We start from the raw sequence: 14,168 nt of genomic DNA on the forward strand, positions 1-14,168 counted from the left end.
TGTATCGGGTCCCAAATACCAATCAGGCCATACACTGGATCTGATCTTTGGGTTTGGGATAGATGTGGGTCTGATATCTACTGAGGAAATGCCATAGCCAGACCACTTTGACCTGAAAGCCTGGATTTACTTCCCACCTCCTTCTTGTTTGGGCAGAGAGCAAATTTACAGTCGCCCATGGAGGCTTATGGATCTGACTGGATTGCAGAGTGGTCTACGGGATCCAATTCCCCCTGGTAGATGAGCTGGTAGAAGACTGGTACGGCTGTCTTCCTAAAGCCATAGATGAAATTGCTCCCCGACGCCCTCTTCGCTCCCATTTTCACTGAGCACCATGGTACACGGTGGAGCTTCGAAGTAAGAAATGGGAGGTTAGATGGCTAGAGCAAGTTTGGCGGTGGGCTCGTGATGAAGCCACAAGAACATCTTACAGAGCACTTATGAAAGTCTATGAGGTGGTAATGAAGGCCACCAAGAAAAGCTACTATGCGGCCTCCATTGCGTCCACTAGCTCTCACCCGGATCAATTGTTCAGAATAATTAGGTCACTTACGTCCCTGTCAGAAGGACAGCCAAATTCTAATTCGGTCATTAGCTGTGAGGCTTTTGCGAGCTATTTTGCAGACAAAATCTTGTCACTCTGCCACAACCTCCCTGCCAACATTGATACAGTTAATGAACTGGAGGCCCCTTGGCCGTCTTCTGATCCAACACTGGACCACTGGTCTCTCCCAGGCCAATGTTGACAGGATCCTGAGGGCTGTGAGGACTTCCACTTGCCTCCTGGACCAGTGCCCATCCTGGCTGGTTAAGGCCAGTGGGGATGCAGCGTGGGCTTCCTGGGAGAGATAATTAACCTGTCTTTCAGTGCAGGGGTCTTTCCAGGGAGTTCAAAGGAGGCAGTGGTGCATCCACTCTTAAAAAGAACATCTTTAGATCCGAGTGATCTGGCCCACTACCATCCAGTGTCAAATCTATTTTTCCTGGGTAAGTTGAGAGCAGCGGCTGAACAGCTTCGGGCATTTCTGGAGGACACATCGGTTCTGGACCCATTTCAGTCTGGCTTCCACTCTGGCCACGGCGCTGGTCACCCTCACAGGCAATCTCCGCCAACAGCAGAATCGAGGCAGGTCGGGCTGCTGACTTTACTAGATCTTTCAGCAGCCTTCAACATGGTTGATTACTCCACGTTGCTGACACTGGGATTCAAGGCACAGCCCTGCAATGGCTGTGCTCCTTTCTCCATGGTGGGGACAGCAGGTAGTTCTTGGGGAGAAGGTATCGTTGCAGCACCCTTTGGTGTGTGGGGTCCCACATGGAGCGATCCTCTCCCCTATGTTGTTTAATATTTATTGTTTTTAATATCTATATACAGCCCCTTCATCCAGCTAGTCCTGAGTTTCGGGAAGGGTTCAGTATGCTGGTGACGCCCAGCTTTACCTGTTGATGGACAGCCAGCCAGATATCACCCCGGACATACTGGCCAAGTGCTTGGAGGCCATTACAAAATGGTTGAAACAGAGCCGGCTGAAGTTAAATCCGCCAAAGATGGAGGTCCTGTGGCTGATTAGAGACGAGGCACCAGCATCCGGCTCTTGATGGTGTGCAACTGACACCTGTGCCTTCCATCAAGAGTCTGGGTGTGATCCTTGATGCCTCCTTATCAATGGAGGCTCATGTCACAGCCACAGCCAAGGCGGCCTTTTCCATCTCCACCAGGCTAGGTAGTTGGTGCCCTATCTCCCCCACCCTCACCTAGCCACAGTGATCCATATGACAGTCACCTCCAGGCTAGATTACTGTAACTTGCTCTATGTAGGGCTGCCCTCAAGACTGATCCGAAAACTCCAGCCAGTTCAAAATGCAGCAGTGCGGGTCTTACTGGGACCCCACTGAGAGCGCATATTCAGCCAGTGCTCTGACAACTGCACTGGCTCCAGGTGGAGTACTGGATCAGGTTCAAAGCGCAGGTTTTAACCTTTAAAGCCCTAAGTGGTCTGGGACCATCGTATCTGTGGGACCGTCTCTCCTGGTACACCCCCAAGAGAGCATTATGCTCAGCAAATAACAACCTGATGGTGGTCCCCAGCTCAAAGAGTATCCGGCAGTCCTCAACTAAAGCCAGGGCTTTTTTGGCCCTGGTCCTGGTCTGGTGGAACTCTCTCTCTAGCGAGACCAGGGCTAGATCTAGTGCAGTTCTGCAGGACCTGTAAGACCGAGATGTTCTGCCAAGCCTACAGCTAAGGGCAGCAACAGTGTCTAGCATAGCTGGCCTCCCTTCCCTTCTTCCTTCTTGTTGTTCCATCTCACTTATTTTAATTGGGGACCCTGATTGCTTTTCCCCAGGCTCACCATGGACCTGTGTGCCAAACAATAGGCACCAACTGGATTTTACTGTTAGAATTTTATTGTTAGTAATTTATATTGGAATTTAATTTATATATTGTGTGATTTGCATTGTTTTTTAACTGGATGTTAGCCGGTCTGAGCCCAGCTTCGGCTGGGATAGAGAGCAGGATATAAGTTCAAATAACAACAACAACAGACTTCCTTCACACACTATGCAGCTCTCAGGCCTTGTCAAAAAAGTTGTGGAAAATGTGGGATGGTATTTGTGGAAAGGCCAGGTACCAAAGTGTTTTCTGGGACAGGTCTTCCGGTAGCTTCTAGTCACCATTTTTTCTATTGCTCCCTCCACTCATAATCCTCTCCAATATATCCTGATTTTCCACCAGCACCTCCAAAGCCACAATCAGAATATCCAAAAGTAATACACTGCCACAAAACTGAATGATTGGTGGTCATTGTCCCCACTTTGAGAAGAATGGATGCCCTTTCTGAAACTGCCTACCCTGATCCACCTAGACCAGTGGTCGACAAACTCATTAATCAAGAGAGCCAAATATCAACAGTACAACCATTGAGATTTCTTTTGAGAGCCAAATTTCTTAAACTATATAGGTAGGTACACTGTTTATTAACTTAATAAACTTTAATTAAAGTTTTAAGTCTTAATTAAACTATAGGTACACTGAATAAAACTTGATGTCATACTTAATAATGATCTTATTTATTGATAAAAATTAAATTGTAAGTAAGGTATCCATAAAATTAAATCATGACAATGACTGACAAACATTGCCTGCAGGCTACATTTAGCCTGGGCCACCTAGTTTATTCCTTCTCTGGTATACATCTGGATGACACAGATTAATTTACTAGGAGGTGGAGAGTGAAAGAAAGAATGTAAGAAAGAGACAGAGATGCCAATCTGTTTTTAATGTTGCCTCCCTTTGCAGATTCCCCGCTTCCTGTTCCTTTGCAACATCATGTCACCAAAAGAGTCTTTGCATCGTCCCTGCCCTGGAGATGCATAAACGGATGGCAACTTGCACACCTCCACAAGTTGCTCAAAGTATACAAAGGTTGTTTTCTGGCCATGATACTGTCGCACTAGAACAGGAAATGTGCGGACCTTGAGAATCCTGCACCATAATATCCAAGGCCCTTCTAAACTAACTTATAATATAGATGTAAGTGAAAGCATGAAACATTCCTCCTTGGGATATGTGGTCACTCTCAGTGACTTTGGATTCCTTCCAACCCTGTGAATTCTATGACACATAATGACTCAGAGGCACCACTTTATATCAGCAACACTGAAGCAACCGCAACATTTTCATGCCAATTAAAAACCCATGTTTGTAGGGCCCTCAAAGTGCCCCGATGCTGTGCACCAACAAAATTTTTCTCTTCAAGCAATGATACAATGAATGAGAACCACACTTGGCTAAATTATGGGCTATAGCGGATACTAAAGGAATACCCCCTTTATTTCAGCAACATTTTTTTAAAAATCACATGAGGAAAAATAAACTCAAAAGACTGAAATCAACCTTGGTGAATTGGAGTGGAGCAACAGCCTTTAAATGGAAAAAAACCCAGGGCTTTCAACAAACTCTCTTTTTGCACAGAAAATTCTATTTCTGTAGCAACACTTGTTTGTGTGTGTGTGTGTGTTCCTTTTTATGATTGTTATTTTTGGCTAGAACCCAAAAGCCAAGGGTCAGCAGCAAAACCCACAGAGTCAAGGAGGGCTGTTTGTTTTAGCCAAACCTGACAGGTCAAAACAGGCGGCTTGTTAAGCTGCCTGTGTTTTCCATGCTGGGAAAGTTTGCACACACTGGCCTGGAGTCTGTAGGGAGTTATTTAATGCACTTTCATGGCTGCTAGAGATACAAGTGCGGGTGTTAGTGTGGGTGTTCCATGATTATGCACACTAAAGAATGTGCATGTATGCACACACATACAAGCACACACATCCTTGAAGCTGTACATTTCGGTCAGAGCAACAGACTGCAGTGCCTCCCATCCATGTGAAAACAGGAGGGTTGACTGGGTTTCTTGGCTATGGGGAAAATAATGAAGTTCCCAGGCACTATTGCTATGGGGAATAGTTCTATGGTGCTATGGGAAAAGTTCCCAGGCTCTATTAAATCAGCACTGACCTGTGAACAAAGGACATTCTTGTGGAGTTTCTTGTAAATAAGAGCTGGGCAGATAAAACAGATGAGGCTTCCCATCGTCGCACCTGTTAGGCCCAAAATGGTTTCCACTGGCAAAGAAGAGCGAGAACAAACAACAAATAGTAAGCAATGGAAAGAATTTCGTTTGTAATGCTGTATTATTGTGAAAATATATTAAAAAAACAAAAACAAAGCAAAAAAATAGTAAGCAATGGCTCAAAGTAGAGGCAGACAGCAACTGTAGTGTGAAGTAAGGGAATAGTTCGCAGTGGCTCTAGGAGTACAAGCTCAGGGTCACTTAATTTGGATTCAACAATCATTCACAACCAGGATTGTGAAGAAGATTATTTTTCTGCCCTTTCATCAGAACACTTGTGCAGATTGGAATCTGCTTCAGTGACTGTGACACCACAAGCACAGGATCACTATTATACATTACATAACTTAAGGTGAACACACACCCCTAAATTCATACTGTCATTCACTAAAGTGGAGTAGAATACCCTGTCATCCTTAAGTATGCATTAAAAGTGCGGGGAAACTACATGTCTATGGCCAAGTAATGAAGGGGTAGCTAATTTATATTAAGTGATTCTGCATATGTGCTGTGAGTATGAATCCAGGAATAGTGCCTCTTCTGGATTTCTTAACAAGGCACAGGACTTCAGCCTTTACTGGAACTCTGTAATGAGAGAACAGCCCTGCTATAGCTGAGGAACATGAGGTAAGAAGGCTGGTCACCGGAACGTACCTTGCATGTGAAATCACCCTGCAGTGAATTCCCTAGCCGTTCACATTAGAAAACTCCTTTGCCTGTTCCACTAGCCTTGAATTTTGTAAACATGAACAATGGCTGTTACCGCACTAGGTATTCCCAGCGATGTATTAAGAGTTTGGAAATGTTATAAAAAATACTGTTCGCACTTTCTATGTATTCCCACCGATGTATTAAGAGTTTGAAACTGTTATAAAAAATACTGTTCTTACTTTGTTTGGCCCCTTTAGCTATGAAGACGTCTTCCAACCATTTTTTAGCCATGGCATCCAAAAACCCTTTTAAAGCGGTGTTTTTTATAACATTTCCAAACTCCTGATACATCGCTGGGAATACCTAGTGTGGTAACAGCCTCAGTTCTGAACCAGGATAACTCCTTGCATGAATCCATACAAATTATTCTGGGGCACAGGCCTACCCCCCCCCCCCATCCGTCCCCCTACAATAGTAATAGTCATGACCTGACTAACAAAGCAGCTGTGAGAATAAAGGGAGCCGAAAACACAGGCCAAATAAGCATTTCAGACCATCTGTCATCACCAGGGCTACATACACCAAAATGGCCATAGGTAGCTGAGGGAAGATAACAGTCAGGTCTAGTACTGATTATGACTACAGGCCATGAGGTAGTTCCGCCACTTTCAGCCAAGTAAGGCTGCCAGGAGGGACGAGATCAGCCTAGCCCAACTGCATGTACATTCTGTGGAAACTGTCCTCCCTCTCCTCTCTTTCCCTTCAATGTCATATCCTGTGGCTAGGGCCTGTCTCTCTTTATGAATATAAGTTGCTTTGGGAGACAACTGGGATTTAAATATGGCAAATAAATCCAAACCAAACTAACATACTATGATTTCAAAGTGAGATGTCCCAGATCTTGAAAACAGTGTTGAAACAAAAACATAGGGTAGGTCGCCCGAAATAGTGATGTGTATATAATGAACAGTTGTTCACAAATATGATAATCGCAAGTGCATACAATATATGTACACATACAACTTCTCTTTAAAAGCTTTTAAAAAAACAGCATATATGTCTGTGGGTATGCTGTTTTTTAAAGCTTATTCTAACACATGCCGCTATATGACACCCAAAGTCATCAATTCAAGAGGTGTTAACTAGCTGCATGGCTGTTTATCCACACCCACATGCTGTAAGGCTTGTTTCTGAGGCAGTTAACAAATAACGTTTACAAAATCCATAACTACCTCTGGTGGATGGCATTTTGAACAAAGAAAAGAAAAAGCTACACCCCATAAATGGCTCAAGCCCTACTTCACAACTGGTTTCTTCTCCATATTATGTCATAAACAGGAATGACCCCATGATTCTTCCATCCAAGCATCAAGCAAAGATGATGAAGGACTACCGAGAGAAACTCTGTGACTACTTCAGAATCTCAGAACTCCTATCCACTGGAATGCAGCCCATGCTCAAGCACCTTCAAGAAGATCTTTGGGTAGCATCTCAGTGGCTAAAATTCAACTAATATATGGTGAGCATTTCTCAGCTGTCAAGCTTAGACAGCCAGCAAGGTATAGTGGTTAAGAGCGGTGGACTCTAATCTGGAGAACCAGATTTGATTCCCCGCTCCTCCACATGAAGCCTGCTGGGTGACCTCGGTCCAGTCACAGTTCTCTCAAACTCTCTTAGCCCCACCTACCTCACAGGATGCCTGTTATGGGGAGAGGAAGGGAGTGTGATTGTAAGCCACTTTGAGACTCCTTAAGGTAGAAAAAAGTGGGGTATAAAAATCAACCCGTCTTCTTATTCTTCCAACCCCAACCAGAATTAAGGGTGGGTGCACATTCCAGCATTTTTTCTTCAGCAGACCCCAGGATTGGGCCTCGGTTTAAGGAGAGGCAGCTGCACCCTGAGCCATCTCTCTCCAGCCTTATACCTAACCTTTGGCTGAAAAGGCATGGCCTGGCCCTACCTCCTTGGCTCTCCCTGGCCTAATAAAAGATTGTCTGACCCTGGACTCCCTCAATGCTCTTTTCTCAGAGGCGGGCACACTGTGATTGAAGGGAATCTGGGCCAATGGCTGGGGCCCTCCCCTCTCCTGCTGAGCCCTCCTCTAAGGTTTTAAGTGGCTGCTCTGCTGGCCTGTGCAGGCCCAGGAGACCCAAGCAACTGCCTGCCCCCTCCTCTGCCTGCCTCGGCCCTGCCTCCCTTCTGAAGTGCGCACCGGGCCCTTCTAGGCTCTGAGGATGCTGCTGGCACACACCCAGGTGGGGCCTCACCCATGCTACTTTCTCCATAGCACCTGGTAATGCTGCCTGAGTCCCCTCTGAAACAGGTGAGTGAGGGGGCAGGCCACCGCCCCCAGACACCAAGTGCATTTCAGAACAGAAAATACAAGGGGTTTTTGTACATATTTCAGTCCTGGTGTGTTTTTGCCTAAATACATGTAGACTGATCATAAGACCTTAAGATTAGAAAATATATATATATATAGTTAAATAAAGGCCAAGTTTTACCTACCGTTAGGTATCATGATGCCTCCCAGCATGGTTCCGAAGACAACAGCCAGTGTCAGTGCTTTAAATCGCAGAGGTGGCATATAACCCCCTGCAGCAAATGTCCCATCTTTTTGCTATTTAAAAAGAAAAGGCTAATAAACCAAACAGTTCTTCTAATTTATTTTTTTTAAGTGGAAGAAGTAGAAAAACATGGTGTCCCCCTCCCCCCATTTTTGGGGGAGCTGTCTATTAGTCACATTTCTGGAATCTTTTTATACCAGAGTCTCCTCTAAACAGGTTATGGCTTTATAAATTGGAATAAGGTACCCTAAGGTCAAGAATCAACATGCAACATTGGGCTCATATTGATCAAATAATTTTATGAATGATATATAGTAAATTTCATACAAACAAAAATAAACAACTTATATATAGCCCTGTAAAATTATTTGAATCAATATTAGCCCTATGTTGCATGTTGATTCTTGACCTTAGGGTACCTTATTCCAGATGTTTTAGGGTTAAGGTCCCCCCCCCCTTCATTGCTGGCTTATGAATTGGAAATCACATACTGAAGCTGTAGCTTTATACCCACAAGTTTCTTAAATTAATCATACTAGTGTGGCTTAAGGATTCCGCCCCTAAAATCATGCTGTTTCTGTGAGATCATAATCACTTGTCAGCATAAGATGTGGACTGCTAAATGATGTATTTCTTGCCCTTTCACATTATATCCCTATTAAAGGTCTAATCATTGCCTCAAAATGCCATTCAAATGTTTCAACTGGGCTGCAAATAAGTTCAAAAGTCCAGACCAAAATAGTAGGATTTACACTCCAAAATATTTCTGACATATGGAGTACCTGCAGGCATGCACCACCAAGTTTTCAGCATGACAAAATAATTCAATTTCCCTAGTTGCAAGGTATGTCTTACAGCATTCCCACATTACATAAAGTATCTTCCACATAACTGCCCAGGATTGCACAAGAAAATACACAAGTCACTGACAGGAGAGACTGCCTCCCTCTTCCCATGCGAACTAATCAAAATCCTCAGGCAGGGAGTCAAACCACTAAAAATTTAGGTTTAGTTCTGGTTTAAGTTCAGGAGTAATTTTTAATTTTCCAGTTCAGCCCTAACTTTAAAAAGTGATCTGGTAACCAGTTTAAACACATTTCATGAAACTACACTATGAGTAGAAAAGAGAATTGGGTAGATATGTATTTAACAGTTTTAACCTTATTATTTTATTAATCACTTTGATACTTTGCCTGAGACTTCCCTCGGTGGCTGGTCTTAATTTCCCCCTCTTTGGCCACTGTAAGAGAAGGCTTTCCTCTTAGGGTAGAATCAGAGCATACAGCTTGCTTGATTTTAGGCATGGGTGCGTGTGTAAACTTTGTTGGCAATTTTCTGGTGCATAAGATAGATATTGCACTGTCAACATAGTCACAGTTCCTTTTTTCTCCTAGGCCTCAGTTTTTACTAACATTGCTTTGCCTGTATTGCACATCATAAACAAAAACCTAGCTTCTGTACCATGAACCTGCCCCATCCACAAGTCAAACATGTAATATAGAATTATTCTATTTTAAGAGGAAACTCTCCTCTTAGATGATGGCCAGAGGTAAAAACTAAACTTTAGGCCTAGCCACCCAGGGAGAACTTGGACAAACTAATAAAGTGATTATTTTATTCATCTGCTAAACACCATCTTATCCCACCTTTCAAACTGAGCTCCGTTTCCTCCCCTTCTCATAGACTTCTTTCCTTTTTTAATATCACCTCCCCTACACCATATCCTCTAGGGCTCAATTTTTTTCTTTCAAGAAGCCCTATACCTAGGCTTGCCAGGCCCCGCAGTTCCACCGGCAGGAGCTTTGCAGGGCTGCGGCGGACGTGCGTGGCACATTCACACATTCCACGCGGTGCATCTACGTCACTTCCAGGTCTACCCAGAAGCGACGCGGACGCTCTAGTGATCCTGGCTGAAACTCTATGGTTGTTTGTATATAACTCTGCACTAGAAAGGCACAACAATCACCAATTTGCCATGGGCTAGGTGACTTTCACGACATCATCAGCATGCTGCAGAACTCTGAATGTACTATGGTGATCCCACCATCTCCAAGTCTGGATTTTGGCTTGGTTCTCTGGGATCAGGTGTAAAAGTGAGGGAGGAAGGAAGACAAGGGTAAAATGCAATGCAAACACATGCTCAGCTGAATGTGGCATGTGTATGAATCTAAAAACTGAATAACGTGGACGGGGCATGCAACTGTACCATTAAGGAGTTGATATTTGAATGCTATTTTAGTCTGGAAACTATTATTTTAAGCTGTTAGTGGTATGTCTTTATGGTCTATGATTTTCTGCTGGTTTTTAAATTGCTGGATTTTAATTAATTTCTTTCAATGCTCTGTTTTTATTATTTTAATTTGGAAGCTGTCTTGGGCAGGTTCCTGGAGAGGTGTCGAATGTTTTCTAAATAAATAAATATCATGACACAAAAGCTTACCTGCTGCTCAAAAAGAAGGGTATTTAATGCCTGCCGGCATGGCAGAATCATCATCGGAAATCCAACCGCTACAGACATCATGAACCCCACACGTATCATCTCCGTCACTGGATTGGATGGGAAGTTCATGAGTACATTCCCAGCAATTTCTTCAGTGTGGCTCACATAGCCAAAGAACCCCACCTGTTCAAGTGGGATACAGGAATTACTTACAGTGCTTGCATACATCCATTCATTCAACAGAAAGGGTAGAAGCCAGGGCATCCCTTGGGCCAGTCTTCAAGACAATGGAGAAACTATCTTTTCCTTCGCTCATCATCCTTAATTTATCACATTCCTCTTATTTGTCCTCCACTTCTAAAGCTAATTAGTCCCAATCCTTTATATTCTGCTTGTAAGGGAACCATCTGGAATTCCACATAACTTTTGCTGCATGTGTTTCCAAATTCCAATGTATCTTTACTGAGATTAGATGACCAGAACTGCATGCGTATTTTAAAGAGCAGATGCACAATTGGATTAATGACTGAGCAAAACAAATGCTCCAGTGTGATAGAAAGAAGTGGGATGACATCAAGCCCTTTCCACAGCACTTGGCTAAGACCAACATGCAGAGCTGCTGTGTGTAAAGAGATTTCTTTTTTGCAGTAAATTCAAATTTTCTCGAGCTTCTTAGATGGCAAAAATGGGGACTTTTACCTATAAAAGCCAAGCCATGTTTTTGTCTACCTGGGTAAAAGGGAACTGAAGAGCTAGTGAGCGGTCTGCCATGATCTCAGATTGCTTGGAATGCTACTCCTAAAGGCAAGATAGTAACTGACACTGAAAACATCTCCCTTAAATAAAGGAGTGGATATAATCCACTCTCAAAAACGAACTCTCTCCATGCCCTTTTCAGGATGTTCACTACATTTTAATTTGTTCCACTTACTGGTGTTTTTATGAAATATGGGATCTTTTAAGTCCTCCTGGTTGCAACAAGCTTAGAAGAAAGTATTTCAGCCCACTCTACAAAAGTCTCCAGTATGGGTGGATTAAAACTGGGGTTTGTTGCTTCTTGCCCCCAAACACATTCAGTGATGTGTATTAACAGCTTGAGACCACTCAGGAGAGAACACTCAGAGATGTAGTCACTTCCAAGAATCAATGGGATGCTAACACATCCTCTGCTACAGTTCAGAACGGCAACTGGGAGCAGCACTTCACAAGTTCTGCCCTGTCTCTCCAGAGCCTTGTATTCATTGCTGATTCCAACAGCAGCAAAGGATAAATTAGCATACGGGGAGTGCTTGCTGTGCTTATCCTGATCTCTGGATATGAGAAATGTTGACGAAACTATCATTTCTGTGATCAACAACAAGATTTTCACTTCTTTGTACAGGTGCTGCTGGAAGTTATGGATCGAGTAGTTTGAAGGCAGCAATTCTATTTAGCTAACTGCTCAAAGTACAGGGGGAAATTAAAGCCCCCATAACTCCCTCCTTACTCTAACCCTTCTGAATGAAATTTATTATTTTGGGTTCTGTGACTGTCTCCCCAGGGAATGTACACTGCATATGTCTGAAAGTGTCATTACTCACCACAGCTGTTGCTCTACTGCTCCAAACCGTACCCAGAAAAGTATTGTTATTGGGGGGTGGGTGGGTGAAGGAATGGCTAAGCCAAGGAAGGACTCAAGAAGGGTTCTCACCATAATGTAAAAGGTGGTGACCACATTGAGTGATGAGGCAAATATGGAACTCATGATTTTAACAGATGGCTCATCCAGGCTATCGTAGGTTGGCAAGACCTGGCTGCAGAAAAGCAGGTAAACATTAACTCATGTCAGAAAATTGTCAAGAAAAGAAAGGTTCCTTTGCTATGGGCCAGCAGAAGGTAACTGCAGGCATCTTCCCCAAGCAGAGTTCAGACACTTGCCAGTTTATGTTGTTAATGCAAGTTTTAAGTGTTGCACAAATATCCTTGCTCTCCCCCTCCCCATCACTGCCACGTGTGCAATGTAAATACTTCATTTTTTAAAAAAATATGTTGCAACATGAATGACCGCTTGTTTGGCTGAAACACCAGTGGCAGAGCTCCAGACGGCACACTGGAGATTATTGTTCTTGGAGCGCCACAAGTTGATAATTAAAGCAGTGCCGTGTTTACAGAATAACGAGCAGGAAGAGAGCTAAAACATCATATTGTCATAGTGAAAAGGTAAACAACCAATTCTAAATACTGTGCCTGCCATATTTCACCAATGGTGCTCAAGTCCAAGCTTGCAGAAAACTCAGAGAGCCAATTACACCGTGTCTGGGTGTGCATATGTACTTGGGAAAGCTTTTTCCGAACATCAGATGGGTAGATTAATACAGCAGCCAGAAGCTGTGTGGACCTAATTTGACCACGTACTCCCGAAGAAACACATAAAGAGATACTGAGGGAATAGATTGGAAGGTAAAAAGAAAGGTGGAAACTCCTAGTGCTATACTGGGCAGAAACACAGTTCAAAGATTCTTGTAGGTTATCCGGGCTGTGTAACACTGTGTAACACTGAAGGACAGTGTTACTCCTCTGAAGATGCCTGCCACAGCTGCCGGCGAAACGTCAGGAAAGAAAATACCAAGACCACGGAGAGACAGCCCGGATAACCTACAAGAACCAATGAACTCTGACCGTGAAAGCCTTCGACAATATACAGTTCAAAGAATTTCCAACCAAAGGTGAGTGGGGAAAAAAAGTATTCAGCTACTGAAGACTGCAAAAGGTGTTATTAAGCTCATGATCATGCCGGTTACTTACGCAGCATAGTAGTGGTTAAGCATTTATGGAGACCACAATTTGGTATGCTTTCTCACAGACTTACTGAAGATTTCAACTTCTCCTTCATCTATATACTAATAGCCAAGTCAGCTCAATCTCAGGATACTTAAATCTGGTGGCTGTGAATGGGAAAGACGGATCTTTCTACAAACCTGAAAAATGACTCAGGTTTGCAGAAAATCTGAAATCTAAAAAAATTGGGACAGGGGTTAAAAAAACAAAAGGCTAAAAGGAGTGCCTGTAGCTTTAAGAAACAAAAGCCTTCAGTGGCTGTTGCTAGGCAACCACAGATTCTAGGCTCAGTTTTTGTCTGTAAGAGGAAGGGGGTGGGGCAGGGTCCTTTCCAGGGCTCTTTTAGCCTTTGAGAAAGGAGTTGCTGGGCCAGGCCTGACAGCAACTACCAGGCTACCTGTTACTACATAGACAGCAGGGGTGGGAGGGAGTACGAGCTTCCCTGGACTTCAGGGGTCTTCCTGGGAATGTTGGAAGGAGGCGGTGGTGAAGCCGCTATTGAAAAAACCGTCACTGGATCCGCCTGATCCAGCCAACTAACACCCAGTATCGAATTTGTCATTTCTGGGTAAGGTAGTTGAGAGAGCAGCGGCGGAGCAGTTCCAGGCCTTCCTGGAGGAAACATCGGTGCTGGATCCATTTCAATCCGACTTCTGGCCTGGCCATGGGATGGAGACTGTGCTGTTCACTCTCACAGACAACCTACAGAAACAGCTGGATCGGGACGGGTCTGCACTGCTGCTGTGGCTCGATCTCTCAGCAGTGCTTGACATGGTTGACCATAAGCTGTTGACCAACCACCTCGCTGGTATTGGAGTATGTGGGACAGCCCTTCAATGGCTGATCTAATTTCTTCATGGCCAGGGACAGAGGGTGGCACTTGGAGGGAGGCTTTCCACATGTTATCCTCTGGTGTAAGGAATCCTGCAAGGGGTGATCCTCTCCCCAATGCTGTTTAACATCTGCATGCATCCCCTCGCCCAGCTGGTCCAGAGTTTCAGGCTGGGATGTCACCAGTATGCGGATGACACCCAGCTGTATCTGTTGATGAGTGGCCAACCAGAAGATGT

The 14,168-nt window shown here is 44.0% G+C and overlaps 1 protein-coding gene across 1 annotated transcript in view; it reads right to left on the bottom strand.

Moving 5' to 3' along the window:
* SLC38A10 (solute carrier family 38 member 10) overlaps positions 1 to 14,168 on the bottom strand; it is an 84,270-nt gene that overhangs the window by 43,066 nt on the left and 27,036 nt on the right. Inside the window, exons 7-10 of the mRNA XM_056865055.1 lie at positions 11,972 to 12,074; positions 10,282 to 10,464; positions 7,783 to 7,894; positions 4,509 to 4,615 (exon numbers count right to left, since the gene is read on the bottom strand). Of these exons, the coding sequence (XP_056721033.1) occupies positions 4,509 to 4,615; positions 7,783 to 7,894; positions 10,282 to 10,464; positions 11,972 to 12,074 (505 nt within the window). The remainder of the gene's footprint in view (positions 1 to 4,508; positions 4,616 to 7,782; positions 7,895 to 10,281; positions 10,465 to 11,971; positions 12,075 to 14,168) is intronic.

This window comes from Euleptes europaea, chromosome 1, assembly GCF_029931775.1.
Source record: "Euleptes europaea isolate rEulEur1 chromosome 1, rEulEur1.hap1, whole genome shotgun sequence".
Taxonomy (NCBI): domain Eukaryota; kingdom Metazoa; phylum Chordata; class Lepidosauria; order Squamata; family Sphaerodactylidae; genus Euleptes; species Euleptes europaea.